Source organism: Choloepus didactylus, chromosome 1 (assembly GCF_015220235.1).
Source record: "Choloepus didactylus isolate mChoDid1 chromosome 1, mChoDid1.pri, whole genome shotgun sequence".
Taxonomy (NCBI): domain Eukaryota; kingdom Metazoa; phylum Chordata; class Mammalia; order Pilosa; family Megalonychidae; genus Choloepus; species Choloepus didactylus.
The window spans coordinates 205,854,270-205,874,004 of record NC_051307.1 but is presented as its reverse complement, the minus strand read 5'-3'; the positions used below and the strand labels follow the sequence as shown (position 1 = coordinate 205,874,004).

The 19,735-nt window shown below is 37.8% G+C and overlaps 1 protein-coding gene across 1 annotated transcript in view; it reads left to right on the top strand.

The window, feature by feature from the left end:
- SFMBT1 (Scm like with four mbt domains 1) overlaps positions 1-19,735 on the top strand; it is a 176,160-nt gene that overhangs the window by 105,963 nt on the left and 50,462 nt on the right. The window contains exons 2-3 of the mRNA XM_037798237.1: positions 5,620-5,772; positions 14,583-14,677. Of these exons, the coding sequence (XP_037654165.1) occupies positions 5,745-5,772; positions 14,583-14,677 (123 nt within the window). The 5' untranslated portion in view covers positions 5,620-5,744. The remainder of the gene's footprint in view (positions 1-5,619; positions 5,773-14,582; positions 14,678-19,735) is intronic.

The window sequence follows — 19,735 nt, the reverse complement described above, 5'->3', positions numbered from 1 at the left end:
GGGCATTTATGCTTTGTGTATTTATATTGTGTTGAAGGTTTGGGAAGTTTTCCCCAACAATTTCTTTGAATACTCTTTCTAGACCTTTACCCTTCTCTTCCCCTTCTGGGACACCAATGAGTCTTAAGTTTGGACATTTTATTTTATCTATCGTATCCCTGAGATCCATTTTGATTTTTTTGATTTTTTTCTCCATTCTTTCTTTTGTTTTTTCATTTTCTGTTCTGTGGACTTCTAGGACTTTGAGTCTTTGTTCAGCTTCCTCTAGTCTTGTATTGTGAATATCCAGAATCTTTTTAATTTGGCCAACAGTTTCTTTTATTTTCATAAGATCTTCTATTTTTTTTTTTTTTAATTTACTCTTGAAATGTCTTCTTTATGCTCTTCTAGGGTCTTCTTTATGTCACTTATATCCTGGGACATGGTCTTCTTGATGTCCTTTAAATCCTTTGCCATGTTTTTGTTCCTCGATTGTAGTTCTTTGATTAATTGAGCCATGTATAGGGTGTCTTCTGATATTTTGATATGGGTGTTTGGACTTGGGTTCTCCATATCATCTGGTTTTATCATATGCATTGAGATTTTCTGTTGTTTTTAGCCTTTTGGCATTTGCTTTGCTTAACAGGGTTTTTTCGAGTTGTTAAAAAAAAAATGCCAATTCAATTTTTCATAAACACAGGATGGTGGCGTACACTTTCTCTAGCTAACCAGCAGATGGCATCTGTGAGTCACCTATACCCCTCAAGTCAGCTCTCCCCAACCTTGTCCCCGCAGTGTGTGGGGAAATGATTCTTGTGGGGGTTCAGTTGGTGAACTCAGTTTGGGTGTGTTGCTAGAGCCATCCACCCTGAATGTGGGGCGTGTGTCCAGGTGGCCAGGGAGGCAGGGCAGTCTTAATAGTCAATCCCCCCAGGTGTTCCTGGAGAGTCAAGGCCGTCACAAGAGCCTAAGCCTTCATTTCGGATCTGTCCCAGACCCTCTCTCTCGCTGACCCAAAAACCACCGGACTTGGCGCAGGGTCCCTGGGTTTTCCGAGTGGGCCCTCTTTCTCAGCTGTGATCTTCCAGGACCTCTGCTGAGGGAGGGCTGTGCTACGTCACAACTGTGCGCCGTCCCTTAAGGGAAGCCCTAGGCCGCCCTGCCGTGCTGGGGCGCTCTCAGCCTGACGCAAAAATGGTTGAACGGGGCGTCTCCACAACCCCCTCTCTTTGCCCAGTTCCTCCTTTCCAACTCTGGGACAACTGGCGGGGCTCTGGGCTGTGGGCACGGCTCCGGGCAGGAGTTTATCCAGCCCTCCGGGGATCCAGCTATAAGCTGCAGGGCTTCTCCCTCCCTCTGGCTCTCCCCTGCACTTCCCTGGTCTCGAGGGTGTCTGCTGCGAGCTATCCTCCATGGCCGAGACCAAGAGGCCGGCTCAGCTTGCTCCTGTCGTGTTTCGCTGCGCGGTTTCCACCATTGGCAACTGCGGCCGCTCCTGGATTTTTCCCTTTTTTTTTTTTTAAAGAACCAGTCTGTCTCCAGCCGCCAACCCCCGGCTTCCCCACACCGCAGCATGGCTGCGGGTCTTCCAGCCGGCTTACTCGTTTCGGAACGCAGACTCCTGGTTACACCTAGTATACAGCCCCTGTGGTGCTAGGAGGCCTCATCCAACTGGCGCATCGCTGAAACTGGTACTCTGGGTCACCGTCTTGTTTTTTTTCTAGTATTTTTTATGGAGATGTTTTTTTTGTCCTGTCTCACCTAGCCGCCATCTTAGGTTCCTCCTCAAATCTGCTTTTGTATGCCTCCAGTGTATTGTGTATTGTGACTTTCATCTCCATATTTTTGTTATGTTTCTTTTTAAACTTTCAGTGTCTTCTTTATGCTCAAACATTGTCTTCTTAACATCCTTTAGCTCTGTATGCATATTTTCCTTCACCTCATTGAACTAGTTTAGGAGATTTGTTTGAACTTCTTTGATTAGTTGTTCCAAAGTCTATGTCTCTTCTGAAGTTTTAATTTGTTCCCTCGACTGAGTCATATCTTGTTACTTCTTAGTATGGCTTGTAATTTTTTGCTGATATCTGGGCATCTGATTATCTTGATGAGTTAACCCTGAAGGTCCATTTCTCCTTCTTGTCCTGGATTTTATTGTTGATTGGCTTTGTGTTAAAACTCTTCTTTGACACTTAGTCCAACTTATTCTGGATCTATAGAGTATCCCATGTTTAACTCTTCAGATTTTCTCAGCTGTTCTTCATCTGATTCTTGCCCTGGATATGTGGTACAATTTTTAATATTGCATTTTTTGTGCAATTGTTTCACCTTCAGGAGAAAGCTTCCTTTCCTTCATTCATTTTCTAGGAATCTTGATCTGTTCTGTATGCTTTTGTGCAGAATTTTCTCTCCCCAGCTCCTATGATTTGTTTAAATTCTCCCTCATTCAGTTATTCCTTTTCCTTAAACTTTTCAGTTCTGGGACCCACCCACCCTCTCTTAGAGCAGTTTAGTCCCCTCTCCTTTTTTTTTTTTTTAAACTATGTGGGACTTTTCTGCCTCTGGTTTCTTCCCTGTTAGGGTGTCTTGGGGACCCAGATGGGGTTAATCCAGAAAGGTGGGTCAATTCAGAAAAGTCCGTTTTGTGTTTAGGTGGTCCAGCCAACAGAAACTGGATTGAGTATGTGCACCTCTTGCCAACAGTTCTGCCATGGTCTCTCTCTCTCTCTCTCTCTCTGTCTGTCTCTCTCTCCCTCTCTCCCTCCCTCCCTCCCTTTTTCCCCTGGGACCCTTTTGTATGGATATTCCTGATTGGCTTGTATTCTCCCCTGGGTCTCTGTGGACTTGGGTCCTCATGCCTGGACACGTGTGGGGTTGTAACTCCTGCTGAGTGGCTTTATAGCCTGCATCCACGGCAGGAGAGACCCAAACTGGGCTGCCTCTGTGCTTCTCTCAAGCTTCATGGGACCAAGTGAGGGGCTTTCTGGACTGACTTGTCCAGGAAGCATATCTCTTACCTGATCTTGGAGATTACTTTTCTTTTTCTTTGATTCAGCCTTTGTTGAGTCCTTCTCCAATCTCTATGGTCCTGCAGTGTTCTGAGCAAGTAGAATTTTCCCTTCATTAGCTGATTCTTAGGGGAAACTTTTCCAGGGGATGGATATCTTACATTGACATGTTGATGATGTCACCACACCCAGTAGTTTTTAATTGTTGTCTTAATTTTTGTCCCTCATTGAAAATAAGCTCCATGAATGCAGGAACTATGTCTGCCTGGTGGATTGTGTTACCCTCATCTCCTAGAATAGTGGATGTTAATGAGCTGGTATTTGATAAATATCGGAGGGGCAATTGAATTAGGTGAAGTAGTGTAGTTTGGATGTTTCAGGCTTAGTTTAGGAAAGCAAACTGAGAGAAGGAGCATACTTCAAGGCTTTAAGTCTCACTGCTAAGTTTCTATTCAGTTGTGTCCCCATCTGTGAAAGTGTGGTTTTCAGTGCTTATGCTGTATGATGTGATTTGGAACAACTGACAGTTTTCTTAAATGGGGTATTCAGAATTTTAACAGTTATAAAAATGTATTGTGGTAGCATATCATAAAATTTGCCATTATTATCATTTTTAAGAGTACAATTCCATGGCATTATTTAGATTTCCAATATTGTGCTACCATCATTACCATCCATTACCCAAGCTTCTCCATCCCCCCAAACAGAAACTCTGTACCTGTTACTGTTAAGCAGAACTCCCCATTCTCCCTTCCCCATGACCTCTGGTAACCTCTAGTCTACTTACTGTCTCTGTGAATTTGCCTATTCTACATACCTCATGTAAGCAGAATCATACAATATGTGGTCTTTTGTACCTGGCGCTTATTTCACCTATTCTCAAAGTTCATCCATATTGTAGCATGTATCAGAACCTCATTCCTTTTTATGACTGAATAGTATTCCATCATGTTTGTGTGTATAGGCACCACATTTTGTTTATTCATTCACCTGTTGATGGACTGTTGGGTAGTTTCTACCTTTTTGGCTGTTTTGAATAATTTTGTTATGAACATGGCAGTACAATTATCTGTTTGAGTCCCTGTTTTGATTTTTCTAGACTATATACCTATAATTCTATGTTTTAAGTTTTAACAATTTTTTAAATTAAAACTTTTAAAGTGCTCAGTCTTAACTTTTTAAATCTGCAGAAGACTTCACAGATAGTGTGGTCCTATCTGCTCATTTTTTTGGCTAATGAAATTGACATAATATGGTCTGTATAATATTTGCATAGCTCATTATCAACAGAGGGGAATTAGAACCTCAGTGTTCCTATTACCCATCTGAAGCTGCTATGCTTTAGATCGCTAGTAACTTTTTAAAGGGTATATTAAAATTTAACCTGATTAAAGTTTTTTTTTTTAAAGAGAATCAGAGCTCTAATACAAACTCACAACCTTCTCAGAGGTATAGAGTTGCTTTATCCTGCAGAATATCACCCCCTACAGCTGTGGCTACTGAGTAACCTATCCCACTTTTACAGATTTCTGTATTGTCCTCATACCTTCCTGTAGCAGCTCTTTCCCCCTTTTAATTTACTCGTTCTAATCTGTTGAGCACATATAAAAGCAATATCTTAGATTGTTTTTAATGTATGTAAAACAAGAATAAATAGCTTCACATATGCTGTTGCTATATGTATGCAATGTGGATAAACCTCAAAAATATTACACTAAATGGAAAAAACAGAAGCAAAAGACCACACATTGTATGATTCCGTTTATGTGAAATGTTCAGAAAAAGCAAAACTATATAGACAGAAAGATTAGTGGTTGCCTAGAGTTAGGGGTGGGACTGGAGATGGTCTTCAAATGGTCATGAGACTTCTTTTTGGGGTGATGGAAATGTTCTAATTGGATTATGGATTGTATTGTATTGGATTATGGATTATAGTGATGGTTATACAACTCTAAATTTACTGAAAGTTATTGAATTGTACAGTTAAAATGGGAAATTTTATGGTATATGAAATGTATTTCAGTAAAGCTGTTTGGAAAAAAGAATAAATGGGTTCAGAGACAATTTTGGAGGGGCTATCCTTACAGGTGTTATTGTAGACTCCGATATAGTTGACACTTTTTGGAACTAAAGTAGTCCTATATCCTGAATCTAATTCATTGTGTAAGACAGAGCACTGAAGGCTAACTTAACCCCTCCCCCAGGGAAATAATCAGGATTTGGAGATTTTGTGGATATAAATGAGGGTGCTAAGTAATGTAATCTAAGTTCAAAGGGTAGTGATTCATATACATTTTAATTTGTTGTGATTTTTGGATATTTTATCAAGGTTTTGATAGCTTTATCTTATATGTACATACAATCTTCAAAATTAGAAAAAGTGTCCTTTTTTTCCTCCAATCCCATTTATTCTGCCAGTGTGTTTTTGTTTTTATCTGCTTATGATTCAGCTGTCATCTTTGGATTTGCTACAAGTTGTAAGGAAAGGGAAATTAAAACTAGTGAAGAGTGAAGAAAAGCATTGATAGTGAGCCATCATTTTAATCTGCCCTCTCACCTGAGTTGAGTGCCGTGTCTTATGAATGAGCAAACATTCTTGGCTTCCAGCTGTTTATGTGTTCTTTTTGATTTTCAGCACTTTTACATGGACCATTGGATGCCCATTGAACACACTTGAGACCTGCAAGTAATCTTCAGACGTTAGCAGAACCTTAAGACCTTTCCTTTGTGTGGGGAGGAGATAGCCCATGTACTGTGGAGATGAACGGGGAGCAGCAGCTTGATGCAGGTATTGATTTTGCTGAGCAGAATTTATTCTTTAGGCGCAGAATTATATTACCCAGGTTATATTGTCTGACTTGCCTTTCTACCACTAAACTGTAAGCTCTTCGAAGGCATGCATTATCTTTTATTACCATCTCTTGCACCTGGCAGAGACTGGAAACTAGGAGATACTTATGATATTTGCTGAAAAAATAATTAACTTTTATGAACAGGGTTCTTTTTTAAAATAATATTTTAATTTTGACAGCTACTTTCTAATTATTTTCAAATAATTTTAGATTCACTTGCAGTTTCAGAGGTAGTACTGAGAGGTCCTGTATACCCTTCTCCCAGTTTCCTCTGTTAGTTACATCTTACATAACTGTAGTAGAAGATCAACCAAGAAACTGACATTGGTATACAGTGTATGTAGTTCTGTGTCCTTTTAAAACATGTGTAGATTACTGTAACCACCACCTTAAGTAAGATACAGAACCATTCCATCACCACAAAGAGCTCCCTTTTACCACTTTTATAGTGCCACCTACCCCCTCCTCCCCACCAGCTCTAGCCATCCAGGCAACCATTAATCTATTGTCCGTCTCGATACTTTTGCCATTTTGAGACTGTTACATAAATAGAATCATACAGTATGTGACCTTTTGAGGTTGGCTTTTTTTTTTTTTCATTTAAAATAATGCCCTTGACATTCCATTTAAGTTTTTGCATCTATTAACAGTTCCTTTTTATTGCTGACTAGTATTCCACAGATGTACCACAGTTTGTTAACTGCATCTATTGTAATACAGTTTGGTTGTTTACAATTTGGGGCTATTACAAATAAAGCTGCTGTGAACAATTTGTGTGCATAAGTTTTCATTTTTCTGGGGTAAGTGTCCTGGATTGTGATTTCTGGGTCATATGAAAAACATTTTTAGTTAAAAAGCTGCCAAACTATTTTCCAGAATGACTATACCATTTTACACATTTGCCAGCAATGTATGAAAGGTCTATTTTCCACATCCTTACCAACATTTGATATGGTCACTATTTTTTACCTCAGCCATTCTGATAGTTGTGTAGTGATAATCTCATTGAACTCTTAATTTGTGTTTCCCTAATGACTAGTGACAATGAACATTTTTATATGTGCTTAATTGCCCCCCGTGTATCCTCTTTGATGAATGTCTCTTCATGTCTTTGACTCATTTACTAATTTGATTGCTTTTTATTATTGTTTTCATTTTTTCATTTATTTTTTTTGAAATTGTTCACTTACCATGCAATCATCCGAAGATCCAAAGTGCACAATCAGTTGCCCATGGTATCCTCATACAGCTGTGCATCCATCGCCACAATTAATTTTTTTTCAATTTTTAGAACATTTTCATTACTCCAGAAAAGAAATAAAGACAAAAAAAGGAAAGTCAAATCCTCGCATACCCCCAACTACCCCCCTCCATTATTGACTCATGATATTGGTGTAGTACATTTGTTACTGTTGATGAAAGAATGTTAAAATACTACTAAATGTAGTACACAGTTTGCAAAAGTTATATTTTTCCCTGTATACCTCCCTATTATTAACTTCTAGTTATGGAGTGATACATTTGTTCTAGTTCATGAAAGAGATTTTTAATATTTGTACAGTTAATCATGGACATTGTCCACTGCAAGATTCACTGTTTTGTACATTCCCATATTTTAACCTCTAACTTTCCTTCTGGTGACATACATGACTCCAGGCTACCCCTTTCCACCACATTCACACACCATTCAGCACTGTTAGTTATTCTCAGAAAAACGTGCTACCGTCACCTCTGTCCATTTCCAAACACTTAAGTTCAACCTAGTAGGCTTCAAAGTCTGGAAGTCTATGTAAGTCCTCCCACTTCATTTTACTTTATTAAAATGTTTTTAGCAATTTGAGGCATCTTTCTCTTCCAAATAAATTTGATAACTAGCTTTTCCAAATGTGCAAAGTAGATTGTTGGAATTTTGATTGGGATTGCATTGAATCTGTAGATGAATTTGAGTAGAATTGACATCTTAACGACATTTAGCCATCCTATCCATAAACACGGAATATTTTTCCATCTTTTTAGGTCCTCTTCTATTTCTTTTAGTAAAGTTATGTGGTTTTCTGTGTATAGATCTTTTACATCCTTGGTTAAGTTTATTCCTAGGTACTTGATTTTTTTAGTTGCTATTGAGAATGGAATCTTTTTCTTGAGTGTCTCTTCAATTCGGTCATTTCTAGTATATAGGAACATTACTGACTTATGTGAATTAATCTTGTATCCCACTACTTTGCTAAATTTGCTTTATTAGCTCAAGTAGCTGTGATGTCGATTTGTTTATTTCCACATATAATGACAGTTTTTCTTCTTCCTTTCCAATTTGGATGCCTTTTATTGCCTGGTTGCTCTGGCTAGCACTTCTAGCACAATGTTGAGTAACAGTGGTGACAGCAGGCATCCTTGTTGCATTCCTGATCTTAGAGGGAAGGCTTTCAGACTCTTGCCATTGAGTACTATGCTGGCTGTGGATTTTTCATACATGCCCTTTATCATATTGAAGCAGTTTCCTTCAATTCTTACCTTTTGAAAGGTTTTAATCAAAAAAGGATGCTGAATTTTGTCAAATGCTTTTTCAGCATCTATTGAGATTATCATTTGATTCTCCCCTTTTGACTGCTTAATGTGTAGTATTACATTGTTTGATTTTCTTATGTTGAACCATCCTTGCATGCCTGGAATGAACCCCACTTGGTCATGGTGTATGATTTTTTTTGATGTGCCTTTGGATTCAATTTGCAAGTATATTTTTGAGAATTTTTGCATCTATATTCATTAGGGAGATTGGCCTGTGGTTTTCCTTTCTTGTGACATCTTTGCCTGGTTTTGGTATGCAACTGATGTTAGCTTCATAAAATGGGTTAAGTAGTGTTCCATTTTCTTTAATGTTTTGAAAGAATTTAAGTAAGATTAGTGTCAGTTCTTTTTGGAAAGTTTGGTAGAATTCCCCTGTGAAGCCATTAGGCCCTGGGCATTTATTTGTGGGAAGCTTTTTGATGACTGATTGGATCTTTTTGCTTGTGATTGGTTTGTTAAGGGCTTCTGTTTCCTCTCTGGTCAGTCTAGGTTGTTCATGTGTTTCCAGGAAATTGTCCATTTCCTCTACATTATGCCATTTGTTGGCATACAGTTGTTCATAGTATCCTCTTATAATTTTTCAAATTTCTTTGGGATCTGCAGGAATGATGCTTCTCTCATTTATTATTTGTTTATTTGGGTCTTCTCTCTTTTTTATTTTGTCAGTCTAGCTAGGGGCTTGTCAATCTTGTTGATCTTCTAAAAGAACCAACTTTTGGTTTTATTTATTCTCTCTATTGTTTTTTTTTGTTGTTGTTGTTCTCTATGTCATTTATTTCTGCTTTAATCCCTCTTATTTCTTTTCTTCTACTTGGTTTAGGATTAGTTTGCTGTTCCTTTTCTAGCTTCTTCAGTTGTTCCATTAGTTCTTTGGTTTTAGCTCTTTCTTCCTTTTTAATGTATATACATTTAGAGCTATAAATTTCCCCATCAGTACCACCTTCGCTGCATCCCATAAGTTTTGATATTTTATGCTCTCATTTTCATTCATATCTAGATACATGGCAATTTCTCTTGCTATTTCTTCTTTAACCCCCTATTGTTTAGGAGTGTGTTGTTTAACCTCCAGATATTTATGAATGTTCTAAATCTCTGATGATTATTGATTTCTAATTGTATTCCATTATAATCAGAGAATGTACTTTGAATAATTTCAGTCTTTTTAAATTTATTGACACTTGTTGTATGGTCCTGCATATGATCTATTCTGGAGAAAGTTCCGTGTGCACTAGAGAAGAATGTGTATCCTGTTGATTTGGGATGTAATGTTCTATATATGTCTGTTAAGTCTAATTCATTTATCACATTGTTTAGGTTTTCAGTTTCCTTATTGGTTCTCTGGTTGATCTATCTATAGGAGAGAGTGATATATTGATGTCTCCTGCAATTATTGTGGAGACATCTATTGCTTCCTTCAGTTTTGCCAATGTTTGTCTCATGTACTTTCATGCACTTTGATTTGGGTGCATAGACATTTATGATTTTTATTTCTTCTTATTGAATTGTCCCTTTTATTAGTGTATAGTGACCTTCAGTGTCTCCTATAACATCCTTGCATTTAAAGTATATTTTTTTCTGAGATTAATATTGCTACCCCGATTTCTTTTGGCTGTAGCTTGCATATAATATTTTTTCCCATCCTTTCACTTTCAATTTCTTTTTGTCTCTGTGTCTAAGATGAGTGTCCTGTAAGCAACATGTTGATAGTTCATGTTTTTTAATCCTTTCTGCCAATCTATATCTTTTAATTGGGGAGTTTAATCCATTCACATTCAATGATATTACTGTGAAGGCACTTCTTGAATCAGCCATCATATCCTTTGGTTTTTAGTTGTCAGATATATTTTTCCCCCTCTCTTTATTTCCTTTAATGTACCCTCACTAAAAGTCTTTAGTTCTGAGCCCTTCTCCATACCTCTCTCTCCTTTCTTTTTTTCTCTGCCTGTAGGGTTTCCTTTAGTATCTCAAATAGGGCAGGTCTCTTGTTAGCCAATTCTCTCAGCGTTTGTTTGTCTGTGAAGATTTTAAGCTCTCCCTCAAATTTGGAGGAGAACTTTGCTGGATAAAGAATTCTTGGTTGGAAATTTTTCTCTTTCAGAATTTCAAATATGTCATACCACTACCTTCTTGCCTCCATGGTGGCCACTGAGTAGTCACTACTTATTAGTCTTATGTTGTTTTCCTTGTATGTGGTGAATTGCTTCTCTCTTGCTGCTTTCCAAACTTGCTCTTTCTCTTCAGTATTTGACAATCTGATCAAATATGTCTTGGAGTGGCTTTATTTGGATTTGTTCTGTTAGGAGTTCGTTGGGTGTCTATGATACATGTATTTATGTCGTTTAGAAGGTTGGGAAGTTTTCCCCAACACAGTCTTTGAATACTCTTCCTAGACCTTTACCCTTCTCTTCCCCTTCTGGAACACCAATTATTCTTATATTTGTGTGCTTCATGTTGTCCATCATATCCCTGAGATCCATTTCAAATTTTCCAAATTTTTTCACCATTCGTTCTTTTCTGCTTTCATTTTCCAGAGCATTTTCTTCAAGTTCACTTACTCTTTCTTTGGGTTCATCTAATCTGCTGCTCTGTGTTTCTAGGATCTTTTTAATTTGATCAACAGTTTCTTTTATTTCCATAAGCTCATCTATTTTCTTTTTTTTTTATTTCTCTTGCAAATTCTTCTTTATGCTCTTCTGGGGTGTTCTTGATGTCCTTTATATCCTGAGCCATAATCTTGTTGTTTGTGATTACTTCTTTGATTAATTGCTCCAAGTTCTGTGTCCCTAGTTTTTTGATTTGAGCGTTTGGGTTATCCATATCTTCTTGTTTCTTCATATGCTTTAGAATTTTCTGTTGTTTTTGGCCTTTTGGCATTTGCTTATCTTGATAGGGTTCTTTTAGGATATGCAGGCTTATATGAACAATTATCTATAATTTGAAAGAGCTACAGCTTGGTGGAGTGCACTTTCCCTCATCTACCAGCCGATGGCGCCCCCGAGCCACCTATTACACTCAAACCAGCTCTTCCCAGCTTCATCTGTGCAGCCAGTGGGGTCCAAACTTTGTGGAGGTCCAATCAGTGCACCAATTTTCTGTGTGCATTTCAGACTGCCAGTCCTGAGGGTGGGGGGTGTGCCCTGTGCAGTAAGGCAGGGAAGACGGCTTTAAGACTGAGAACTCCCAGCCGTTCCTGGGGTTGTTGCTGGAATACCCTGGGGCTGTTGCACAATTCCAACCCTTCAGCTGAGATTCCCCACAGTCTTTCTCTGCCGTTGCCCACAAGTCCCTAGGATTGATGTAGGGCTCTTGGCACTTCTGTGTGGGACCCCGCCTCTAAGCTGTGCACTCTGCAGACCTCCGTGGAGAAAGACTGCACAACCTCACTGGCAAGTGGAATCCCCAAGGTTAGCTCTCAGCCGCAGTGCCACAAAGTGATGGCTCCCAGTCCTCTGAAAAGATGGCTGTATGGGGTGTGGTAACTTCCCACTTCTGCGGTCCTCTGCCTGCTGCAGCACCTGTTCCTGACTCCAGGACAGTTAGCTGCAGGTATGCAAAAGGCTATCAGCCACACCAGATACTGAGGTGGGTGCCCAGGGCGTGGAAGGCAGTCCCCACTGCTCAACTGCATGGCTCTCTGGATCCGCAGCTGCTTTTTGGATTTTTAAACTAATCCACTGTGCCAGTTTGAAGGTATTATGTCCCCCAGAAAAAGCCATATTCTTTGATGCAATCTTGTGGGGCAGACAGAATAGTGGGGATTAAGTTGGAACGTTTGAATTAGGTTGTTTGCATGGAGATGTGCCCCACCCAGCTGTGGGTGGTGACTTTGGTGGGATACTCCCATGGAGGTGTGACCCCACCCATTCAGGGTGGGTCTTGATCAGTGGAGCCGTATAAAACATGCTGACTCAAAGAGACTGAAGAGAGTGCAGCTGTGAGTGACGTTTTGAAGAGGAGCAAGCTTGCTAGAGAGGAACGTCCTGGGAGAAAGCCATTTTGAAACCAGAACTTTGGAGCAGACGCCAGCCACGTGCCTTCCCAGCTAACAGAAGTTTTCCGGACACCATTGGCCATCCTCCAGTGAAGGTACCTGATTACTGATGTGTTACCTTGAACACTTTATGGCCTTAAGACTGTAACTTTATAGCCAAATAAACCCCCTTTTTATAAAAGCCAATCCATCTCTGGTGTTTTGCATTCCGCAGCATTAGCAAACTAGGACACCCACCTCCAAACTCTGATCCCAAGTTTCTTTCCACCACAGAGTGGCTTGGCTACCATTTCCCCAGCAGCCTCAAACATTCACTCAATTCCAAACACAGACTCTTGGTTTCATCAAGTGCACAGTCACTGTGGATGTAGCGGACCTTGTCCAGCCAGTAGAATCCTGGCACTGGTATTCTGGAGACTTTCTGTCTTTTATCTAGTTTTTTCATGGAGAAGTGTTTTGCACTGTCTCTCCTAATCCACCATCTTGGATTCCCCTGCTTCCATTTTAAAAATACATAATACAGTTTAAGCCTCATGTTTCTATTCCTCCTATTCTTGTTTTCTTCTCTCTGTCCCCAGAGATAACTCTGTTGAAGCTGATGTATATTCTTTCCATCTTTTTTTTTAAATTTTTTAAAATATGTGTATATTCATGAGATTTATGCCACAAAGTCTTATTTTGAAACCTAAATTGCATCTTGCTATGCTTTTCATTCTGCACTTCCCTTTTTCAGTTGACTTTTTTTTCAGGCTTTATCTATGTCAATACTAGGTCATTCATTTCAACTACTGTATAGTGGTATTCCATTATGGAAAGGTCATAATTGATCTAGTCTTCTACTAAGTCTTTCCAGTCCATTGCTATTACAAACAGTGTTGTGGTTAACATCCTTTATATATCTTCTTGTATTTTTGTGAAGCTTGGGTTTCCTTAGGGTATACTCATTCAGGAACTGTTTATTGGAATTTACTATGTACCACGCATTGTTCTGGGCAGTGAGAATTACATCAGTGAACAAAACAGCAATACCTGCTCTTAGGGAGCTTAAATGAAGTAGGATTATTGGATTATGGAGTATTTGAATCTTTGCTCATTCAACAAATATTTATTGTCTTTATTGTATATCAGGTACTCAGTAGTCTAGGTTACAGAGATATAGGAATTACCAAAACTCAGTTACTGTCTTCCTGGAGCTTATGATCTAGTGGGAGAGATAAACAGACATGTAGTATGTTTTCAGGTAGGGATGAATGGCACAAACAAAATGAAAACAGGGCCCAGGGATTTCTACTTTAGATGGGTGCTGATGGAAGGCCTTTCTGAAGAGGAGTTATTTGAGTAGAGACTTGGATGAAATGGAGGCATGAAAGATTCCATGGGATGAGTCTTTGAGCTGAGGGAATAGCAATTAGCAGAGGCTTGAAGACAGAGAAGAAATGGAAGGCACTCATTGTTACTTGATTGCACTGAGCCACAGGAGTCTGGTTGGGTTGAGGTGGGAAGGTAGCTAGCTAGAGGCCAGATCATCTTGGGTCTTTGTAGTTTCCCAAGGATTTTAGATTTTATTTCAAGTGTGGCTGATAGGTGAAAGATACTGTGGTTAGGTCTTGGCCTAGAGAGATAGCAGTAGATGTAATGGAAAATGATTAGAATTGGGATGTGTTTTAAAGGTAGTACCTGCAGAATTTTCTGATGGTTTAGATGTAAGGTATGAAAGAAAAGGAGAAAACAAGGATAACTACACATATTTTTGATTGAGCCAAAAGATTGATTGGTAGTATCATTTACTCAGTTGGAGAGAACTAAGGAAGAATCATGTTGAAAATTTAAGTTTGAAATGTCTATTAGATATTATAACTATTTTGCATTAGATAACAAATTGCAGTCCAAAGTGGTTGTAATAGTTTACACAACCAGCTTTATAGGATCCATTTGGGTGAACCCCAGATGGGATATGAGCAGGACAGTGAATCATACTACTGAGCTGTTGAGATTTAGTGAAAATCAGTGTACTGAGGGAACCAGCCATTTAAAAAGAACTCTTAATTCTTTTGTGTAAAATCAATTAATTGTCATGAAGTAAATTTTGTAAGTTAGGTTTATTAAGTTTATGCTTTTGTACCCTTAGTTTTCTTTAATTGGGGTTCACCTGTGTTTGTTTTGTTTATTTATTTATTTATTTTATTTCAGATACTGGATCTGGTGTGGAAGAAGTGGAATTAAGCTGGGAGGATTATCTAGAAGAGACAGGGTCCACAGCAGTTCCCTATGAGTCTTTTAAACATGTAAGCAATACCTATATTTGCTTTACCGGTTATATCCCTTTTCTTTGCATCACTAAAGAATCATTAGAGAGTTTAGACTTAATTTAAGTTGGGGCACTTGAAATAATTTGAGTGCTATGCCCTTTTCCTTCCTCCTACTACCCTCATAAGAAATCTTGACATAATGTGCAATCCTTTTTGGTTTTGTGTATTTTTTGCCATTCAACGTAAGACTCATCTTTTTTGCCATTTATTAATGTTCCTTTATTTTTGTCAAAAAAACATCTCGTAAATTGAAGAAGATGGTTTATTTTCTATTTCATTTTATAGCATTTAATGACTATTGGTTTCCTCATTGAGTATAATATGAACATTGTTTGTTGTCCTTCACATTAAGCAGAACAAAAGTAATGTCTTATATTGGGTCATTTTAGTGGCCTGTGCAGCTCAGTTTTATGTTCTAACAGACCACCTTTTTGCTTTATCAAGTAACAACATATTTGTCCTTTGTGATATAATACCACAAATTTTATTGGAAATTTATATCTACACTTGTTTTTTATCCTTTTCACCTTAAAGTGGGAGGTCTCACACTACCTGACTTTAAAGAATACTACAAAGTTACAGTGGTTAAAATGTCATGGTACTGCATAAAGATAGATATTCCGAAAAATGGAATCAAATTGAGAGTTCAGAAATAGAGCCTCTCATCTACGAACAATTGATCCTTGATAAGGCAGTCAAGCCAAAGCAACTGGGACAGAGCAGTCTGTTCAATACATGGTGTTTGGAGAACTTGATATCCATATGCAAAATAATGAAAGAGGACTCCTGCCTCACACCTTATACAAAAAGTAACTTGAAATGGATCAAAGACCTAAACATTAGCCTTAAGACCATAAGACTTTTATAAGATAATGTAGGGAAATATCTTAAAGACTTTATGATAGGAGGTGGTTTCCTAGACCTTACACCCAAAGCATAAGCAATCAAAGAAGAAATAGATAAGTGGGATCTCCTCAAAATTTAACACTTTTGTGTATCAAAGGACTTTGTCAGAAAGGTAAAAAGGCAGCCTACGCAATAGAAGACAATATTTGGAAACCACATATCAGATATGGGATTAATATCCAGAACATATAAAGAGACCTTACAACTCAACAACAGAAAGACAAGTAACCCAATTAAAAAATGGGCAAAAGACACGGATAGACACTTTTCTGAAGAGGAAATATAAATAGCTCAAAAGCATATGAAAAGATGCTGACCTTCACTGGCAGTTAGCAAAATGTAAATCAAAACCACGAGATATCATCTCACAGCTACTAGAATGGCCATTATCAATAAAACAGAAAATTACAAGTGCTGGAGAGGATGTGGAAAAACAGTCATACTTATTTACTGTTGGTGGGAATGTAGAATGGTGCAGCCACTCTGGAAGGCAGTGTGGGCGTTCCTCAGGAAGCTAAGTATAGAATTGCTATATTGGCTGTCAGTTCCATTATTATGTATATACTCAGAGGAACGGAAAGCTAAGACACAAACAGACATTTGTAAACCGAAGTTTATAGCGGCATTATTCACAATTGTCTAGAGATGGAAACAGCCCAAATGTCCATTAACGGATGAGTGGATAAACAAACTGTGGTATATACACACGATGGAATGTTATTTCTCCTGTGCTTTCTTTTTGACACTGAAAAATCAACTAGTGTAATTCCCCATTGTAGCAGAATGAAGAAGAAACAAAAACACATGGTCATCTCAATATGTAAAGAAAAATTGATTAAAATTCAATACCCACTCATTATAAAAACTTTGAGCAAACTGTAGATGAGAATTTCCTGAATTTGATAAAAGGCATCTACAAAAAAAATCTTTGTTCAGTAATGTGCTGGAAGTTCTAGCCAATACATTAAGCCAAGAAAAACCACTGACATACATAATGATTAGAAAGGAAGAAAAAAAAGTCATTATTTGCAGATAAATAAAAGAACTTGCAGGTATATTATTAGAATTACTTTGAGAAACCTTAGCAAGATTACTGTCAGTATAAAATTATATAAAATTATATTTCTATATATCAGCAACAACAAAAACAGGAAATTGAAAGATATAATTTACAATAACATCAAAAAATTAAATGCCTAGAAATATATGTGTGCTAGTTTGGAGCTATTATATGCCCCAGAAAAGACTATGTTCTTTTAACCCATTCTTGTGCAGGCAGACCTGTTGTGGGTGGGAGCTTTTGATTGGGTTGTTTCCATGGAGATGTGACCCAGCCCACTCAAGGGGTTCTTAATTCCCTTGCTGGAATCGTCTATGAGAGGATAAAAGACAGATGAAACTCAGAGAGCTCAGAGAAGCTAAGAAAGAAAATGCCCCGGTAGAAGCAAGAAGGACCCACAGAAACTGAGAGAGCCATTTTGAAGCCAGGGCCCGGAGAGAAGGACCAGCAGACATTGCCACGTGCCTTCCCATGTGACAGAGGAACCCTGGATGCCAGGCAGCTTTTCCTCACAGAAGGTATCTTCTTGTTGATGCCTTAATTTGGTTGTTTTCACAGCCTTAGAATTGTAACTTATAACTTAATAAATCCCCATTGAAAAAGCCAACTCATTTCTAGTATATTGCATTCTAGCAGCTTTAGCAAACTGAAACAATGTGTAACAAACATTTTCAGGGAAACAACTCCAGACCATTTTTGATACAAGTTAAAGACCTAAATAAATGGAGGGATATACCTTGTTCCTGGATTGGCAAACTCACTCATAGTAAAGATGTAAGTTATCCCCAAATAGATCTGTGGATTTACTGCAACCCAAATCAGATATCAAATATTCTTTGATAGAAATGGCAAACTGTTTCTGAAGTTTATATGGAAATAAATATAAAGGATCAAGGATAGCCAGACACACCTAATGAAAAAGACAAAATGAGAAGACTTTGTCTGCTAGATATCAAATTTAATTAAGACAGTGTTGTGCTGCTGTAAGGAAAGACAACTCAGAAACAGATCAATGTTTATAGGGACACTTAATTCATGACAAAGGTGGCTGTTATTAGTAGGCAGGATAGGTACTGAGTCAATTGTATATGCATATGGAAATAAATAAAACCTGTCCCCCAAGTAATACCATATACAAAGATTAATTCCAGGCAGATATTAGTTCTAAATATGAAAGGCTTCTAGAAAATAATATAGGATAATATATCTTCATGACCTCCAGGGACTTGGAAAGATTTGTTTAAAGATAAAGGAAAAACAGATGGAAAAAAATTTATAAATTAGATTGCATTAAAATTAAGAACTTCATTATATCAAAACATGCCATCAAGAGAGTGAGTGGTATTTGTAACACATAACTGACAAAGAACTGATAACCAAAATACAGACTCAGTAGAAAAATGGGCAAGAGACTTGAACAGTATTTCCCAAAAGAAGAAATCCAAGTGATTAATAAATGTAAAGGTTCTCAGCTTCATTACTAATCAGACAAATGAAAATTAAAATCACAATGAGATACACAGCACACATGCCAAATTGTTAAAACTAGAAGACTGAAAATACCTATACCGTTGGTTAGAACATTAGAGCAGCAGGATTTCTTGTATGCTATTGGAAGAGTGAATTGGTATAACCACTTTAGAAAAGTTTGGCTGTATCTGTTATAGAAATTCATGTATGTGGGCATCAAAAGACAAATATAAAAATTTAATGACAGCATTATTTGTAATTTCCCCAAACGGCAGCTAAAATACCTAGAGCTTACATTGGATAAATTGTGATATATTCATTTAATGGAATTACTATACAGCAGCTCAAGAAATGAACTACCATTGCATGCAACAGAATTAATGAATCTCTCAAGAGAAGCAAAGGTGTTGAACAAAAGAAGCCCCACACAGAAGAATGTTCATACTGTATAGTTCCCTTAACATAAAGTTACAACACAGGCAATACTAACCATAGAGTTAGAATTAAGGATAGTGTTTACCTTTCAGGAAGACAGCAGGGTGGTAATTAAAGTGAGGCAGAAGTTCTGCAAAGAATGTGAAACCGTCTGTCTCTCTCATTTTCAAGATATTCTCACTTTCTAGTAGTTGTGATGCCACATTGCATTCAGTGCAGTGTTTCCACAGTCTTGTCCAGTGTGTGACAGTTCCCCCTCTTTCTTTGTCTTTCATGGTCTTGACACTTTTGAAGAGTACTACAAATTATTTTGTAGAATATTCCTCAGTTTGGGTTTGTATTTTTCTCATGGTTAGATTGAGGTTACACATCTTTGGCAAGAAATTTTTCTTCCTTTTGATCGTTTGGTTAAGGTGATGGTTGCTGGGTTTCTTCATGGTAAAGTTACTATTTTCCCCATTAATAATAATGAGAATCTTGCGGGTTAGACCTTTGACATATGTAAATATCCTTTTCCTCATCACACTGCGTTTTTCATCTATCAAAGATTCCTGCCTGAAGCATTTATTTCTGTAGTATTTGCCTAAGTGTGATTTTTCTATTTCTGTCATTTTAAGAAACATTTATTGATAGTCTCCTGTAAGGAAGATTTGCCTCTCCTTCCCTTTTTATTAATTTATATCAATATAGACTTGTGGGTATTTATTTAAATTTATGGCTTGTAATCCATTACTATCATTTATTTTGTTGCTCAAATTGTCCCAGATATGGCCATTAGGTGATCCTTCAGTTTGGTTCCAGTGTCCTTTCAGCATGCCCCCCTAATTTTTTAGCATTTCCTTACTTTGTTGCATCATAGGATATTCTAGGCTCATTTATATTTTCCCTGCTTCAGCATTGAGATCAATCATTTCTTCATGGAGCCCTTGTTCTTTTAAAAGGAGGGTGGCATTTGGAAACCCTCCTTTGGATGCTAAATTTGTTTATTGCTGTTGGGCTATCATCAATTCTAGGCCTTTTAGATTCACAGACCTAGAAAATGTGTATATATTAACACAAATACATATACATTCATACTTTTTTCTAGACACCTCTCTCTTTCTCTGTCATCATGAGCTTGTGCTGACACCTCTGACTCCAGTCCAACACCACAGGGTCCATTC